This window comes from Saccopteryx bilineata, chromosome 6 (assembly GCF_036850765.1).
Source record: "Saccopteryx bilineata isolate mSacBil1 chromosome 6, mSacBil1_pri_phased_curated, whole genome shotgun sequence".
Classification (NCBI taxonomy): domain Eukaryota; kingdom Metazoa; phylum Chordata; class Mammalia; order Chiroptera; family Emballonuridae; genus Saccopteryx; species Saccopteryx bilineata.
This window is the reverse complement of record NC_089495.1, coordinates 37276662-37292316: the sequence shown is the minus strand read 5'-3', so window position 1 is coordinate 37292316 and position 15655 is coordinate 37276662. Positions and strand designations below refer to the sequence as shown.

Sequence of the window (15655 nt, the reverse complement as noted above, 5' to 3'; positions counted from 1 at the left end):
CATGAAGCCCAAATACAGCTCAACTGCAGAGTAGGCTGAGACTCACTGCAACAGAGATGGGGGGGAAGCGGCCCTGTGCGGGGTGTGAATACCATTTACTTCCATGTCCACTATTCTTTTATTCTTTTATTTTTTTCAGCTTTACTGAGGTATAATTGACAAAAGTATACATTATTTAAAGCATACACTGTGATCATTTGATACACAGATACATTGTGAAAAAAATCCTGTTTAGTTAATTTACACATCTATCACCTCACATATTTATCTTTTTTTTTTTTTTTTTTTTTTTTTTTTTTTTTTTGTATTTTTCTGAAGCTGGAAACCGGGAGAGACAGTCAGACAGACTCCTGCATGCGCCCGACTGGGATCCATTCGGCACACCCACCAAGGGGCGACGCTCTGCCCACCAGGGGGCGATGCTCTGCCCCTCTGGGGTGTCGCTCTGCCGCCACCAGAGCCACTCTAGTGCCTGGGGCAGAGGCCAAGGAGCCATTCCCAGCGCCCGGGCCATCTTTGCTCCAATGGAGCCTTGGCTGCGGGAGGGGAAGAGAGAGACAGAAATGAAGGAGAGGGGGAGGGGTGGAGAAGCAAATGGGCACTTCTCCTGTGTGCCCTGGCTGGGAATCGAACCCGGGACCTCTACACGCCAGGCTGACGCTCTACCACTGAGCCAACTGGCCAGGGCCATATTTATCATTTTTAATTTCTACTGTTCTTGTACACAAATTGACTTCTGGAAGTCAATAAAACTGTACAAGACATATCAAAAAGCAAGAAAATGTACCCCCCAACAAGAGAAAAAATCGTCAATAGAACCAAACATGGAAATGACTCAGGTATTGGTCTCAGAGAGAAACTTTGACAAATATGTTTTTAAAAAACTAAAACAAAACAAAAATTAGGTTGATATTATTCATGAACAGAAAGAACCAAATGGAAATGCTAGAAATAAAAAAAAAATTGTGTCATAGAAGAAGCCTCCTTCTGGGCTTATTTGCAGGAGGAAAGCAGCATAGCAAATCAGTGAACTTGAAGACATGGGGATAGAAATTGTCCACTCAAAAACATAAGGGAGAAAATAGGGCAAGGAAAGAAAGAGAATAGAGCTTCTAAGATTTCTGGGTAAATATTAACAGCCCAACATACACGTAAGTGGAATCCCAGGAGGAGAAAAGAGAGAAATTGGGGTATAATAAAAAAAAAGTCTGAAGAAATAATGGGCAGGGATATTGACAAAAGAACCAAGAACCAAAATCCAAGAAGCTTGAGGGTAAACCGGAAGTAGGCTCCACTCAAAGAAAACCCCCCAAGGCTCAGCCTTGTCAAACTGCCAAAAATCAGGGATAAAGTGTAAATCCGGAAAACAGCCAGGGAAAAAAAACAAAACAAAACATAGTACATACACAGGAGAACACAGATAAAAATCACCACTGGCTTCTTACCTGAAATAAAAGAGGCTAGATAGAAGGTGATAAAACACGGTGTTTAAAGTTACAGCAGTGTTAACCTAGATTTCTATATTTAGCAAAAATATTCTTCAAAAAATGAAAGCCTATTAAAGGGCGGCCCCTGTCGCTCCAAGTGTCATCAGCCTCCCCCCCACACACACCTTTTCTCTCAGGACAACTCACGACAATGCATGACTCGCGTATCTCCTACATACAGACTGAGTCATACAACGTATTTTAAATATGTAAATATATTAATAAAGTATGCCTTCCATTTTGTTTTTTTGTATTTGTTTTTCTTTTTTTAGTTGAAAAGTAATACAAGCTCTGAGCCGTCAGACTAGGATGAGTAGGGTGTTCTGACGGGGAGGCTGGGCCCTGCGTCCCACGGTGGGGACCAAAGCAGGCTGTTGGGCTCAGGGTAACAGGCCGTGGGGCTCAGGGTAACAGGCTGAGATTACCAGGGGAAGCCCACAAACTCAGGTGAGACAAGACAGTCTGAAGCTTTTGTCAGCAACATTAATCTCTGCTCCAGGCAAGCTGCTATGCGATACTCCCTCGCCGCATTTTTATTAAAACCTAAAACCCGTAATAAAGGCAGAGAAATACAAATTTATTTCTCTTCTTGAAGAGACACCTGGCAACACGTCCACAGAACAATATCCATAATCACTTAGCCAAATTTCCATACCATTTGACTCAATTTTCTGGAAAGCAGAGGTATATTTTTGGAGTGCAGAGAGATCTGTGTGTAATTTACGCTCCTCTCCTCCCAGAGCCCCGCAGAGTCAGCGCAGCCCCCTCACTAAACTTGGGGACCAGCTTTGAGCAGGAAGAGGCTCGGCTGGGCGGCCCAGGGGGCAGAGCCCTGACCCCCTTTCCCAGCAGAGCAGGAGAGGGCTGCGGTGGCAGTGCCTCGCCGACACCTCGCTCTGGGCAGCAGGCCGGCGTGGTGGGAGAGCTGAGCTGGATCTCCGCCCTGCTTGTCCCCGTTGGGCACCCGTGCAGGTCACAGCCTGCTGGGCTGGCCTCTAATGGCTGAAGTAGGCCAAACAGACTTTGGGACCTGGTGGCCTGCACTCGCCTGGGCCAGGGGACCTCACCTCCTGATTTAAGTCTCTACAAATTACAAAGAAACACCCTCCACAGTGGCTGTACAAGTAAAAGTAAACTGCAGGAGGTGCCTGGTGAGCATCAGGTGCTGTGACTGTGACTGTTATGGAAACGATCCCTCCTGCCAGAGGCCACTGCAGCCAAACAAGCCTGGGGCAAGCATGCTGGGAAGCCACAGTGCAGGGGGGGGGGGGGCTGGCCCCTCAGGACACACCTGCCAGGGTGTTCAGACACTGCAGTTATCTGACAGGTTATCCAACAGGTGCTTAGACCCCCAAAGCCAGGGTTAGTGCCACTTCCTCCCCAGAGGTGGGGTGCAGGGCTCCCAGCAGAGCTGTCCCAGCCCAGATGGACCACACTCGGGCCTCACTAACTTGCAAAGTAAGCTCACAGAACAGTATCCCCAGACTCCAAATATGTCTCTAAATATCCCAGCGCTGTGTTATAGAGGACAATTCGGGAAGAGCTTGTAGTGTTTATAAAAGGGGGGAGATGACAAACTGAAGACACACATAAATGAAAGAATATTACAGCTTAATACAACCTGAAATGAATACGCAAACACCCCATAATATTGTTGCTCTAAGAAGTGATGATTCAACCACAGCGTCGCCACTAATCTCATCCTTATGCTTTCTGAGTTTATTTAATTTAGAAAAGTGCTTTGTTGTTATTAAATGATAAAATTTATATAGTACAAAAAAGTACAAAGAAGAAAACAAAAAGCCCCCTAAATTCTATAATCAGAGAAACCTGCTGTTATTTTGGGGCATATGTTCTAGTCTATCTATCTGTCTACATATATATAAATGAATATATATATGTATTTATATTTCTATTAAAAAGTATATCTGGGCCCTGGCCGGTTGGCTCAGCGGTAGAGCGTCAGCCTGGCGTGCGGGGGACCCGGGTTCAATTCCCGGCCAGGGCACATAGGAGAAGCGCCCATTTGCTTCTCCACCCCCCCCCCCTCCTTCCTCTCTGTCTCTCTTCCCCTCCCGCAGCCAAGGCTCCATTGGAGCAAAGATGGCCCAGGTGCTGGGGATGGCTCCTTGGCCTCTGCCCCAGGTGCTAGAGTGGCTCTGGTCGCGGCAAAGCAACGCCCCGGAGGAGCAGAGCGTCGCCCCTGGTGGGCGTGCCGGGTGGATCCTGGTCGGGCACATGCGGGAGTCTGTCTGACTGTCTCTCCCCGTTTCCAGCTTCAGAAAAATACAAAAAAAAAAAAAAAAAAAAAAAAAAAGTATATATGCATGTATCCTTTTTGAAGTCTGGTGTGCTTTTTAATTTTAACCATTTAATACTGTCTCAAAATATCACATATTTTATTGTTCTGCCAAAGTTTGGTTTTAATGTCAATCCTCTTTGATGATGTTATTGTACAATAATTTACTAAGCAGTACCTCTGTCACTGGCCGTGCAGGAAATTTCTAGTTTGCCCACTAAAACCAGTGCAGCTAGGCTGACCCTGGACACAATCTTCATGGCTAGAAGCCCAGACTGGGAGGTAATCTCGTGAGGGTTCAGGGCTCACCACTCCAGGGGAGCTCCAGGAGTCGGGGTGGACCCCCAGAAGGCTTGCTGGTTGAGCCACACACCCACCCCATCAGGAACATGGGCTCGGGCCTCTGAGAAGACCCTCTCAAAGGCATTGCTCTGCAGCACACAGTGTACGTGGTGATAAGAACCACTCTATGGCACTGTGTCCCCCCAACAGCAAGGGTCCTGGGACTGTGGGGGAGGCTGCTGCAAAGCAGCCTACACGTCTAGTGCCCAGGGACTACAGGTGAGGGGTCTCCCAGCCCACAACAGTGTCACAGGGGGACCACACTGACAGAGGGTGAGATGGCCCATGAAAACTGGGACTAAGGGATCCCATTAAGGCAGCAACCCGGCCTGAAAGGGGTAGGACTGCGAAGATCCCTACCCCAGGAATGAAGGTTTGGGCCACATCACGAGGCAAGGCGTCAACACCAGCCAAAGTGAGGATGGTGGGTGAGGACACTTCGAAATGAACAATGAAGGAAGAGGAGGATGACCAGTCACAGCCTTGCACATGGTGATGGGAGGGGCTCCTACCACTCACAACTTTCTTCTGAGTTTTGGCTCAGGAAGAGAGGCTTAAGGCTCCCCAACCTTGTGGGGGGAACAGGTCTACGGGCCATGAAAACGATCCTCTCACATCTTCACCTGTGAGAATATCAGATCTGAAACCCATGGCCTTTATGACACAGCCATGCTTCCCATGGCCTCTCCCAGCCCACAACAGTGTCACAGGGGGACTTATACAGACCCATGGTTTGAGACACAGGACTCCTTTGATGGGTAACTCTGGCTCAGGGACTCCCTGATGCTTTGCCAAACACCCTCAGAAGCACAATGCAGTCTGAGACTACTCTGCCCAACCATCCTTCCCTCCCACCCCACCGTTCTTCACAGGGGTGTAACATGAGTCATGGTCTGCCGGCTTTCTCATGCTCCACCCAATCCCTCCCCATTCCCCAGCGTCCCTCACAGGTGCCCCCTCCAATAAATCTCACATATTTCATTCCATAAGCCATTTGCTTTTTGGAGGGTCCACACACAGGTACATAGAAAGTCCAATGAACCTACAGTTTAATTATTAGAATTTATAGACAATTACTTAGATAATTTAGCAAGACTTCAGAATACAAAATGAATATATAAAGGTTGCATTCCTATGATTCAGTGACAGGAAGAAAATTATACTTAATAAAGATACCATTTATAATAGCATTTTACAAAATGAAACCCCTAAGAACAAATGTAACAAAAGTTGTGCAAACCCATCATGGAGAAGTTTATATATAGAATTTTTAAAGACATTAAGAAAGACCTGAGTCAACATATAGATATACTATGTTCATAGGTTGGAAGAATCAATATTATGTCACTTCTCTTCAAATTGAGTTACAGATACCGGATAATCCTAATCAAAATACTTTGGGGGGGGGGGGGTTTGGTGGTAGGAAGACTGAATTCTAAAATTTGTATGAAAGAAAAAAGGTAAGAAATAGCCAGGGCATTCTTGAAGAATAAGAAGTTTGAAGTACTCTTCTTAAGAGATACTGATCTCTTTTATAAAACTAGAGAAAGTTAGGCAGTTTTATATTGATGTAAGGAAAAACAATTTGTTCACTGGGGGAAAACACAAGTATATAGTTTTTGCTTTATGGCAGAGGTAGTATTTCAGATTAGACTTTCAATTATTGGTGTTTGGAACTAGATACATTTATAAAAATAAATTAAATTGGACTCTTACCTCACACCATATGTAAAAATTCATTCCAGGTAAATTAAAAACAAAACTATTAAGTTTATAGAATAAGGCCCTGGCCAGTTGGCTCAGCAGTAGAGCGTCAGCCCGGCGTGTGGAAGTCCCAGGTTCGATTCCCAGTCAGGGTACACAGGATAAGTGACCATCTGCTTTTCCATGCCTTCCCCTTTCCTCTCTTCCTCTCCTGAAGCCATGGTTCAAATGGTTCCTGCAAAGTTGGCCCCAGGCTCTGAGGATGGCTCCATGGTCTCGCCTCAGGAGCTAAAATAGCCCGGTTGCCGAGCAACGGAGCAGCAGCTCAGAGGGGCAGAGTATCACCTGGTAGGGGCTTGTTGGGTGGATCCTGGTCGGGGCACATGTGGGAGTCTGTCTCTGCCTTTCAGTCTCTCACTTAATTAAAAAAAAGTTTATAGAATAAAATATAGGAGTCTATCTTCCATGATTTCAGGGTTGAGAAGTATTTCTTAAACAAAACACACCTGCTAACCATAACATTTTTATAAAACATAAAGATTGATAGATGATTCTATATTGAAATTTAAAACAAGACTACATAAAGAAAGCATCAGAAATTGAGAGAAGGAATGTGCAATATTGTAAATGACAAAAGATTAACATATAAAGTAGTGTGTCTGTAAAGTAATGGTGCACTTTTGACCGGTCACAGGAAAGCAACAAAAGATGATAGAAATGTGAAATCTGCACCAAATAAAAGGAAAACTCTCCCAGTTTCATACCTATTCAGTGCAGTTCGATGTGGGCTCACGCACAGATTTTTTAGGGCTCCTTAGGTAGCTATCCCGTATAGCCTCTACAGACTTGTCACTGACTGATGGCCTACCAGAACGGGGTTTCTCCACCAAACTGCCGGTTTCCTTCAACTGCTTATCCCACCGAGTAATGCTATTCCTATGTGGTGGTGCTTCATTATAAATGCGCCGATATTCACATTGCACTTTGGTCATGGATTCGAATTTAGTGAGCCAGAGAACACACTGAACTTTCCTCTGTACTGTCCACATCTCGACTGGCATGGCCGCGTGCTGCTCCGGTGTATTCACGGTGTTACGTCATCATCTGCGCATGCGCACATGCTGCCACATCATCCTACAGAAACTGGGAGGGTTTTCTTTTTATTTGGTGCAGATTTCACATTTCTATCGTCTTTTGTTGCTTTCTTGTGACTGGTCAAAAGTGCACCACGACTTTACGGACACAGTATATAAAGAACTATAAATCAGTACCAAGATGGCAAAAAAAGCCCTCCAGAAAGTACAAAAGAGAGAAACCAGTAACTAAAAACTGAAAAAATTTAAATGACCAGTAAATATATTAAAACATATCTAATTTTCTCAACATTTAGGACTTATAAATATAAAAAACCATTAGTCTGGTAATGTCAAGTGTCCAGGACATTGAGCAAGACAAATTTTAAACACTAGGTAGGTAGAAATGTAATTTGGCACATTTTGTAAAATAGTTCAGCACCTCATAGTCAAGCTGAAGTTATCCTATGGCTAGGAACTCCACTCCTGGTATTTACTTTAAAAATACTCTTGATTATGAGCCCAAGGAAACATGTTTTAGAATGTTCACAGCAGCAATGCTTGTAATAGCTAAAAACTGCAAATAATCCAAACATCCACTAGCAATAGAATGGCTAAGTAAATTGTGGTATGATCAAAACATGAAAGACAGGCACACCTCAGAGATAATGTGGGGTTTGGTTCCAGACCACCACACAAAAAAACAAATTTGCAATAAAGCAAGTCACATGAATTTTGGGGTTTCCCCGTGCATATAAAAGTAATGTTTATCCTGCACTGTAGTCTAATAAGTGTGCAATGGCCTTGTCTAATAAAACAATGTACATACCGTAATTTAAAAATAATTTTCTAAAAAATGCTAATCAGCTTCTGAAACTTCATTCAGTGAGTCCGAATCCTTTTGCTGGCGAGGGTCTGACCTCCGCTTTGTGAAAAACGTAGTATCTTCTCAGCGGTAGAGCGTCAGCCTGGCGTGTGGGGGACCTGGGTTTGATTCCCGGCCAGGGCACATAGGAGAAGCGCCCATTTGCTTCTCCACCCCTCCCCCTCCTTCCTCTCTGTCTCTCTCTTCCCCTCCCGCAGCCAAGGCTCCATTGGAGCAAAGATGGCCCGGGCGCTGGGGATGGCTCCTTGGCCTCTGCCCCAGGCGCTAGAGTGGCTCTGGTCTCGGCAGAGCGACGCCCCCTGGTGGACGTGCCAGGTGGATCCCGGTCGGGCGCATGCGGGAGTCTGTCTGTCTCTCCCCCTTTCTAGCTGCAGGAAAATACAAAAAAAAAAAAAAAAAGAAAAAGAAAAACGTAGTATCTGTGAAGTGCAGTGAGGCAAACCACAGTGAAGATGTGCTTTGAGCAGGGGTGAACTGCAGTTACAACTGGAGCCATCGGTTATTAACGCGACACTTCAATTATAGGTGTCAACATGAGCCCCCTATAAGATGTTGAAATAAATATGTCACTAACAATCTATTGTTAGGAGTACATACACAGTTGGTAAAATTATTTTAAAAAGCCAGGGAGTGATGCCACAAAAGTCGGGGTGACTCACCTGCACAGAAAGAGCAGTAAATAGAATCAGGAAGAGTCAAAAGGGAGCTCCCAGGTTACTAGACATGTTATGCATTTTAATCTAGGAAGTAGGAATATGGCTTCTGGCTTTATAATTAATCTTTAATCTCTACAGGTCTTAAATACATACAAAAATTATGTAGAAGGAACATCCATGTAACCAAAAGCTGCTTTTAAAATAACCAATAAAACCACCAACCAACCAACCAACACTCCAATGAAATAGCTCTTGTCAAAATCACCTTCTTGGCCCTGGCCGGTTGGCTCAGCGGTAGAGCGTCGGCCTAGCGTGCAGAGGACCCGGGTTCGATTCCCGGCCAGGGCACATAGGAGAAGCGCCCATTTGCTTCTCCACCCCTCCGCCGCGCCTTCCTCTCTGTCTCTCTCTTCCCCTCCCGCAGCCAAGGCTCCATTGGAGCAAAGATGGCCCGGGCGCTGGGGATGGCTCTGTGGCCTCTGCCTCAGGCGCTAGAGTGGCTCTGGTCGCAACATGGCGACGCCCAGGATGGGCAGAGCATCGCCCCCTGGTGGGCAGAGCATCGCCCCATGGTGGGCGTGCCGGTGGATCCCGGTCGGGCGCATGCGGGAGTCTGACTGTCTCTACCTGTTTCCAGCTTCAGAAAAAAAAAAAAAAAATACAAAATCACCTTCTTGCCAAATGCAGTGATCAGTTCTATCATAATCAAACTCAGCAGCATTCACGAGTTGACCATTGATCTATTGCAACACTGTTCTCTTGTCCTCCTGTGACACTTCCAACACTCCTGCTTCGGCTCGGAATGTTGGGAAAACTTCAGGCCTGGTCCTAATTCTTCTCTGGACCTTCTTCCCAGGCAATCTCATCAATTCCCATGCTTTCAAATACTATCTATACATTGATGATTCACAAATGAGTATCTAGCCCTGGTCTCTCCCCTGAATCCTAGACCCACAAATCTTTTCCTCTTGCTCATGTCTGGTCAGCCATCCACCCTCAGTTCTATAGAATTCTTTCGGGAAGGCCAGGACAGGAGGCTTGTCACAGCTCACTGTAGCTACAACAAGCAGCTCGTGGCCCACAAGCCCAGTCCACAGTTTCTGCTAACACTTGTCCCTTTACCTGGACTTGGTGCCTCGTAATTCACTGAGTAGGACCATGGCTATTTATCTAGTGAAGGTGCTCTTTTCCTAGCAAGTGGTATTTTCCAGTTGGCTGTACCCTTCTGTTTATATGTCAAAGTCTGGAGGACATTCTCCATGGGACTAGGGAAATCCTGATGCCAGAATTCTGCTGGTATGACACATGGAAGGAGGAAAGGCAGGCCTTTTCCTCACTTCAGTCAGCCTATTAATGTGACAGGACATGAGGGAGGCAAGTCCTTTCCACCTGAAGATAACTGCCTTCAGCCATGGTAACTGGACTTCCTGGGCTTAAGAGGAATCCTCAATGACAGAAAAGTGAGGTGGAAGTTTCCCTGAGCTGCCAAAGACCAGAGACTTCATTCCACCAGCACATTAGAGCAACCTTTGTTAACAACCTGTTATGAGCCAGACCCTATGCATACATTTTCTCTAACCTTCAGAATCCGGAAAGGTTAGAATGATGACCGTTGCCTGGATGAAGTGACCCTCCCAGAGCCATGGCAGGGATATCTTCCTCCAGAGCCGATTCACTCTGCGGTGACCCTCTACACTCATCGGAGACTTTGCTGACCCTGGTTGGTGGGACCCAGTTCTATGACAGGTTAGCCTGCTCGTTAGTGACTTCTCCCGTGGGTCTGAAATGAGTTCCTCCGAAGCCTCCTATCTAACCAGCAGCCCTGGACTGCCCTGCCCGCCTGGGGTCCACACCTCCATCCTCCAGACCCAGGTCCTGTCCTGAGTGAGACCGGCACCCTGGCCTGCGGGACGGTCCTGGCTCCATGCAGGGCACTCCTGTCTCAGAAACTCCTCAGTAACCCACACATCCGGTCGGATCACTTAACGGCTCCCAAGTTCAGACGGAGTTTTAGTCCCCAGAGTACAGAGGTTTCTGGAGTGGTTTCTATTAAGGATTACTCTGGAGAAAACTTCCAATAAAAGTAGGCTGCAAGGTGAAAACACTTTGGGAAATTTCTCTTGGATATACACAGTACAGCATCATTTCTGGGAAGCTTTTGCATATAGAAACCTGCTTCAAATTTCCGATTTTCTAAATTTTTATATTAAAATAAAATTTATATCCCAAGAAGTTCTGACCTTCACCATGGATTCCTTTCTGCATAGCCAGGACTCCAAAGGAATCAGATGTGAATATCATATAACTAAAAGGATAGATGGCTGCCCCTAGGTTTCTATGGGGAATTGCTTCCAGACACTCCCACACCCGAACCCGAGGATGCTCAAGTTGCTTACATAAAATGAGATAGTATTTGCATATAACCTACCCACATCCTCCTGTACACTTTAAATCATCTGTAGATTACTTATAATACCTAATACAATGTAAATGTTTTATAAGTGATTATACTATATTGTTTAGGGAATAATAACAAAAGAAAATAAAGTCTGTATATGTTCAGTACAGACACAGCCATGTACAATAGACCTAACTACACATCAACAACAATGTAAATGTCCTTTATTTTTGATACTTTTGATCCATGATTTGTTGACTGCAGATGCAGAGCCACCCATGCCAGGCGGGCACTGAGTGCTGGTATTCCCTTTGCCTCCACACTGAAAGCTGCACATGGTCTAATTTCTTTGCTTTGCTGATGAAATAATTTGCACACTGAAGCAGATTAAATCCAACTCTGTTGAACCCTGCCCCCACGACCTGGTAAGTGAACTGTGTCTCCATACACTATTTAAGAAAGAACCAATACGTGAAAGATAATTGCTTTTAATTTTCTAAGTTTTCACTTATGCAACATAATAAAGGCAAATTTCATGTGACTCGATATGACATTTTTACAAAAAACATTTCCCTCAAACATCCAGTCAGTAGAATATAAATATTTACAATGAAAAAATAGGCAAGGAAAAAGGAAATCTTCATTATTCAAGTCAATTTCTTCCCAATGCTTATCAGAATTTTGAAAATAAAATACTTCATTAACTTTCTAGTCATCCATATTTACACACTGCTTCAGCTGATGGTTTCAGAAAACCTCAGTGTAAGGTCATTCTTGTTCCACAGCGCTCTTACTTTGTTCTACGCTATTTGAGCAGTTATCTGAAAGAGTAAACTAAATATAAAAAATGTAAACTCTGAAAAGAATAAACATGTGTAAATGCACTAAGATATAAAGGTTCTTAGAGAGGCTAATATTTTACAACACTGAGAAACAAAATAAAATACTCTATATATTTTCTTAGTAGGGACATTTTGTTTGATTCTATTAACAAAAAAATCTCTCTAAAGATGTTAAAAAAATACCAATGATATTACCATCTTAACTGATGAATATCCCATTGTCCTAATTATTTCTAAAAGAAACTGATTTTTTTTTAAAGTGACAAATATAAATTATATCATGGAGTGCTTAAGAAGCCTCAACAAAGTGTGGCATCTTTTAAATATGAAGACTTTAAAAAATAAATGTGAATAGTGCAAACCAGCCTATTTAATTTAGTGCTATTACAAATATTTTCAACTCCAATGTATTAGAACATGACTTTGATTCTACCAGACGCCATGCTGTTGAAACACTGAAGTATTTGTGGGCAGGAATGGTGGATGCCGCAGCATGCCAGCTGCCTCGAGAATTTAAATGTGAATGTTTATGTCACATAATGCAATTGATAGCATCTGCCTCCTGAGACAGTAGGAAACAGTTCAGGTGTGGGAACTGCGCCGCCCTCTGGTGCCCAGGGACACGCGGAGTCTTGGCTCTCTGGCTTTATAATGCTCGTTAAAGTCCAACCTAAAGCTAAGAAACCGGAGACTTTCATCAGAACTGGTTGTTAGCAACACCAAAAACTGCTGCACAGTCCCCTAAAAAGAAACAAGAAAGAATAAAACATTTATTTCAGAAAGAAACTACCTACCAAACATGCCTCCCCATTTTAATTCCATTTCAGGCTATTTTTTCCTTCCAAACATAAACACCCAGAATGCAAGTGTCCCGAGTGATGAGAACGCTCTGGGAACCTAGAGTTTACCTACCTGGTGCAGCCCGCATTAGGAAGAGATGCCCATTTTTACATAAACACCCAGGATGCAAGTGTCCCAGGTAATGAGAACGCTTTGGAACCATAGAGTTTACCCACCTGGTGCAACCCGCATTAGGAAGAGATGCCCATTTTTACATAAACACCCAGGATGCAAGTGTCCCAGGTAATGAGAACGCTTTGGAACCTTAGAGTTTACCCACCTGGTGCAACCCACATTAGGAAGAGATGCCCATTTTTACATAAACACCCAGGATGCAAGTGTCCCGGGTAATGAGAGCAATCTGGGACCCTAGAGTTTACCCACCTGGTGCAGCCCGCATTAGGAAGAGATGCCCATTTTTACAAATACAAATTAGCAACCAATATCTAAAAGGACTAACCAATAGGTTTTTTCATTTTGCCCTAAATTTTACAAGAATAATCAAAAAACAGCAAAGCAACTAATATTAAATATCCCCATTCTTTTTATCTTAAAAAATCAGTCTGTCTTTTCATCTTTCATGACTTAAAAGAGTATTTAATCATAAATCCCTGGTGGGAATATAAATTGAAAACATAAAAAATGGAACACATTGGAGCCCTGGCTGGTTGGCTCAGTGGTAGAGCATCCGCCTGGCGTGCGGGGGACCCGGGTTCGATTCCCGGCCAGGGCACATAGGAGAAGCACCCATTTGCTTCTCCACCCCCCACCCCCTGTCCTTCCTCTCTGTCTCTCTCTTCCCCTCCCGCAGCCGAGGCTCCATTGGAGCAAAAGATGGCCCGGGCGCTGGGGATGGCTCCTTGGCCTCTGCCCCAGGCGCTAGAGTGGCTCTGGTCCCGACAGAGCGATGCCGCGGAGGGGCAGAGCGTCGCCCCCTGGTGGGCGTGCCGGGTGGATCCCGGTCGGGCGCATGCGGGAGTCTGTCTGTCTCTCCCCGTTTCCAGCTTCAGAAAAATACCAAAAAAAAATGGAACACATGCTCTAAACCATATTTTTAGGGTCCCAACCCTGACAGCCCTTTTGTGGCTGTCAGGCTGCAGTCGCCATCCTAAAGTGGGGGGGAGGGGTTAGAGCAGGGGTCGGGAACCTATGGCTCGTGAACCAGATGTGGCTCTTTTGATGGCTGCATCTGGCTCACAAACAAATCTTTAATAAAAATAATAATGTTAAAAATATAAAACCTTCTCATGTATTACAATCCATTCATTTCCTACCGCTCATGTTTATGGTTGCGGGTGGCTGGAGCCAATCACAGCTGTCCTCCGGAACAACATCAAATTTTTATTGGATAATGCCTAACGTACATGGGTCGTTGTATGGCTCTCACGGAATTACATTTTAAAATATGTGGCGTTCATGGCTCTCTCAGCCAAAAAGGTTCCTGACCCCCGGGTTAGAGTATGGCTGCGTCAACTCCTTACCAAGGAGGCTTTGTAAAGATAATGCGATATGTCAGAGTTTACTCAGACTTGAATACAACAAAATTTCTCACTGCTTCTGTTTGGGGTGGAAGGAGTTAGTACACACTCCTCCCTGTCAGGGCGAGGAGAGGAAGGGGGGGGGGGTTGAGAAGCAAATGGGCGCTTCTCCTATGTGCCCTGGCCAGGACTCAAACCCGGGTCCCCCGCACGCCAGGCCGACGCTCTACCGCTGAGCCAACCGACCAGGGCTTGACTTCTTGGTTAAGAGCTAAAATAGGATGATGTTGAAGCTCACTACGAGGAAATGCGAGGAGTATTCTTCCTCCAGGATTGACACTACAGGGATCCATTCATAAGCAGTGGCTGAGGAGTGGCTGGTAAAGACTACCGACTCAAAGAGAAAAGGACTTTATTTCTGTTAAGGAAAAGAACTCTGAATGGATTTACAAAAAAGATGAAGGCTGCAATAACAGGGATAAAACTAAGATTATACTGATTTATGATTGCATTTTAAAAATGTACTAACTCTATCAGAAAAATGTATAACCACCGCCTCTTTTAGAAATGAGCACAATGACCCATTTTTAAGTTATATATTAGTTATATATCTCTCCTTCACAGCTGTACACCTATTTTTTTTTTATTATTGATTTTAGTGATAGAGGAGGAGAGGGTGAGAGACAGGAACATCAATCTGTTCTTGTATGTGCCCTGACTGGGAATCGAACCAGCAACCTCTATACTTTGAGATGATGCTCTAACCAACCGAGCTATCTGGCCAGGGCAGAACACTACTTGAACGGATAGTATGGAACTCACAATTAGGTGTCCATTTTTAAGGAATACGAATGCACACTCTGTGTCCTCCCTGTGCACTTCTCTCTCCGGGTCCACAGAAGTCTGAGCTGCCCCTGACCACCGATCACCACCCCAGGTAGAGGCTTCTCAGACTTGGCTGCACCTCAGAGCACTCAGACCACAATCTCCGGGAGGGGTCAGTCAAGGCCGGAAACCACTGTGGGTGTTACTCACAGCTACACCGATTGAAATAATGCCTTTTTAATCATTTTGACAGTCACTGTCAACTACAGAAAATGAGCAATGGGATTTGGACAGCATCTTGTTACTCTAATAGGTACCTGGTAGAAATGCGTCAATTTTCGCAACTGGAAACACGTTTCTGGTATAGATTCTTGAAATTCTTGAATCCTCTTGTTTTCCTCCTCTTCCTCTGCTGCTGTCACTCCCCACTGGCCCTGGAGAGTCAGAAGTACCAAATTAAATTACAGTCTGGGTGGAAGAAACTGAAGAGTGGGACTGAGAACAAAAGTCAGGAGTGGGGAGACGATACTTTCTTTATCCCTCTGTACTACTAAGAACTTTTATGAAGATTTCCTGATGCCAACTGGTTCTCTAGCTTATTATTTTCCCCAATTAATAATGTACATATGAGTAAACCTAGAACTCTCTCATCATTTTCAATAATGATAGTATTACAATTTATAATATGTAACAATTTAGGTAATTTATCACAAACTAACCAGTCTTTTGCTACTACCAACAATGCTGTAGTTAACAGCTTGTATCTTTCCATCATTTTGCACATATTTTTAATAGACCGTACACCTAACAGTGGAACCAGATGGG

At 44.5% G+C, this 15655-nt stretch overlaps 1 protein-coding gene across 1 annotated transcript in view; it reads right to left on the bottom strand.

Moving 5' to 3' along the window:
* Positions 1–11317: 11317 nt before the first annotated feature.
* The window catches only part of TUBGCP3 (tubulin gamma complex component 3), a 98730-nt gene continuing 94392 nt past the window's right edge, over positions 11318–15655 (bottom strand). The window contains exons 21-22 of the mRNA XM_066235351.1: positions 15148–15264; positions 11318–12428 (exon numbers count right to left, since the gene is read on the bottom strand). Of these exons, the coding sequence (XP_066091448.1) occupies positions 12270–12428; positions 15148–15264 (276 nt within the window). The 3' untranslated portion in view covers positions 11318–12269. The remainder of the gene's footprint in view (positions 12429–15147; positions 15265–15655) is intronic.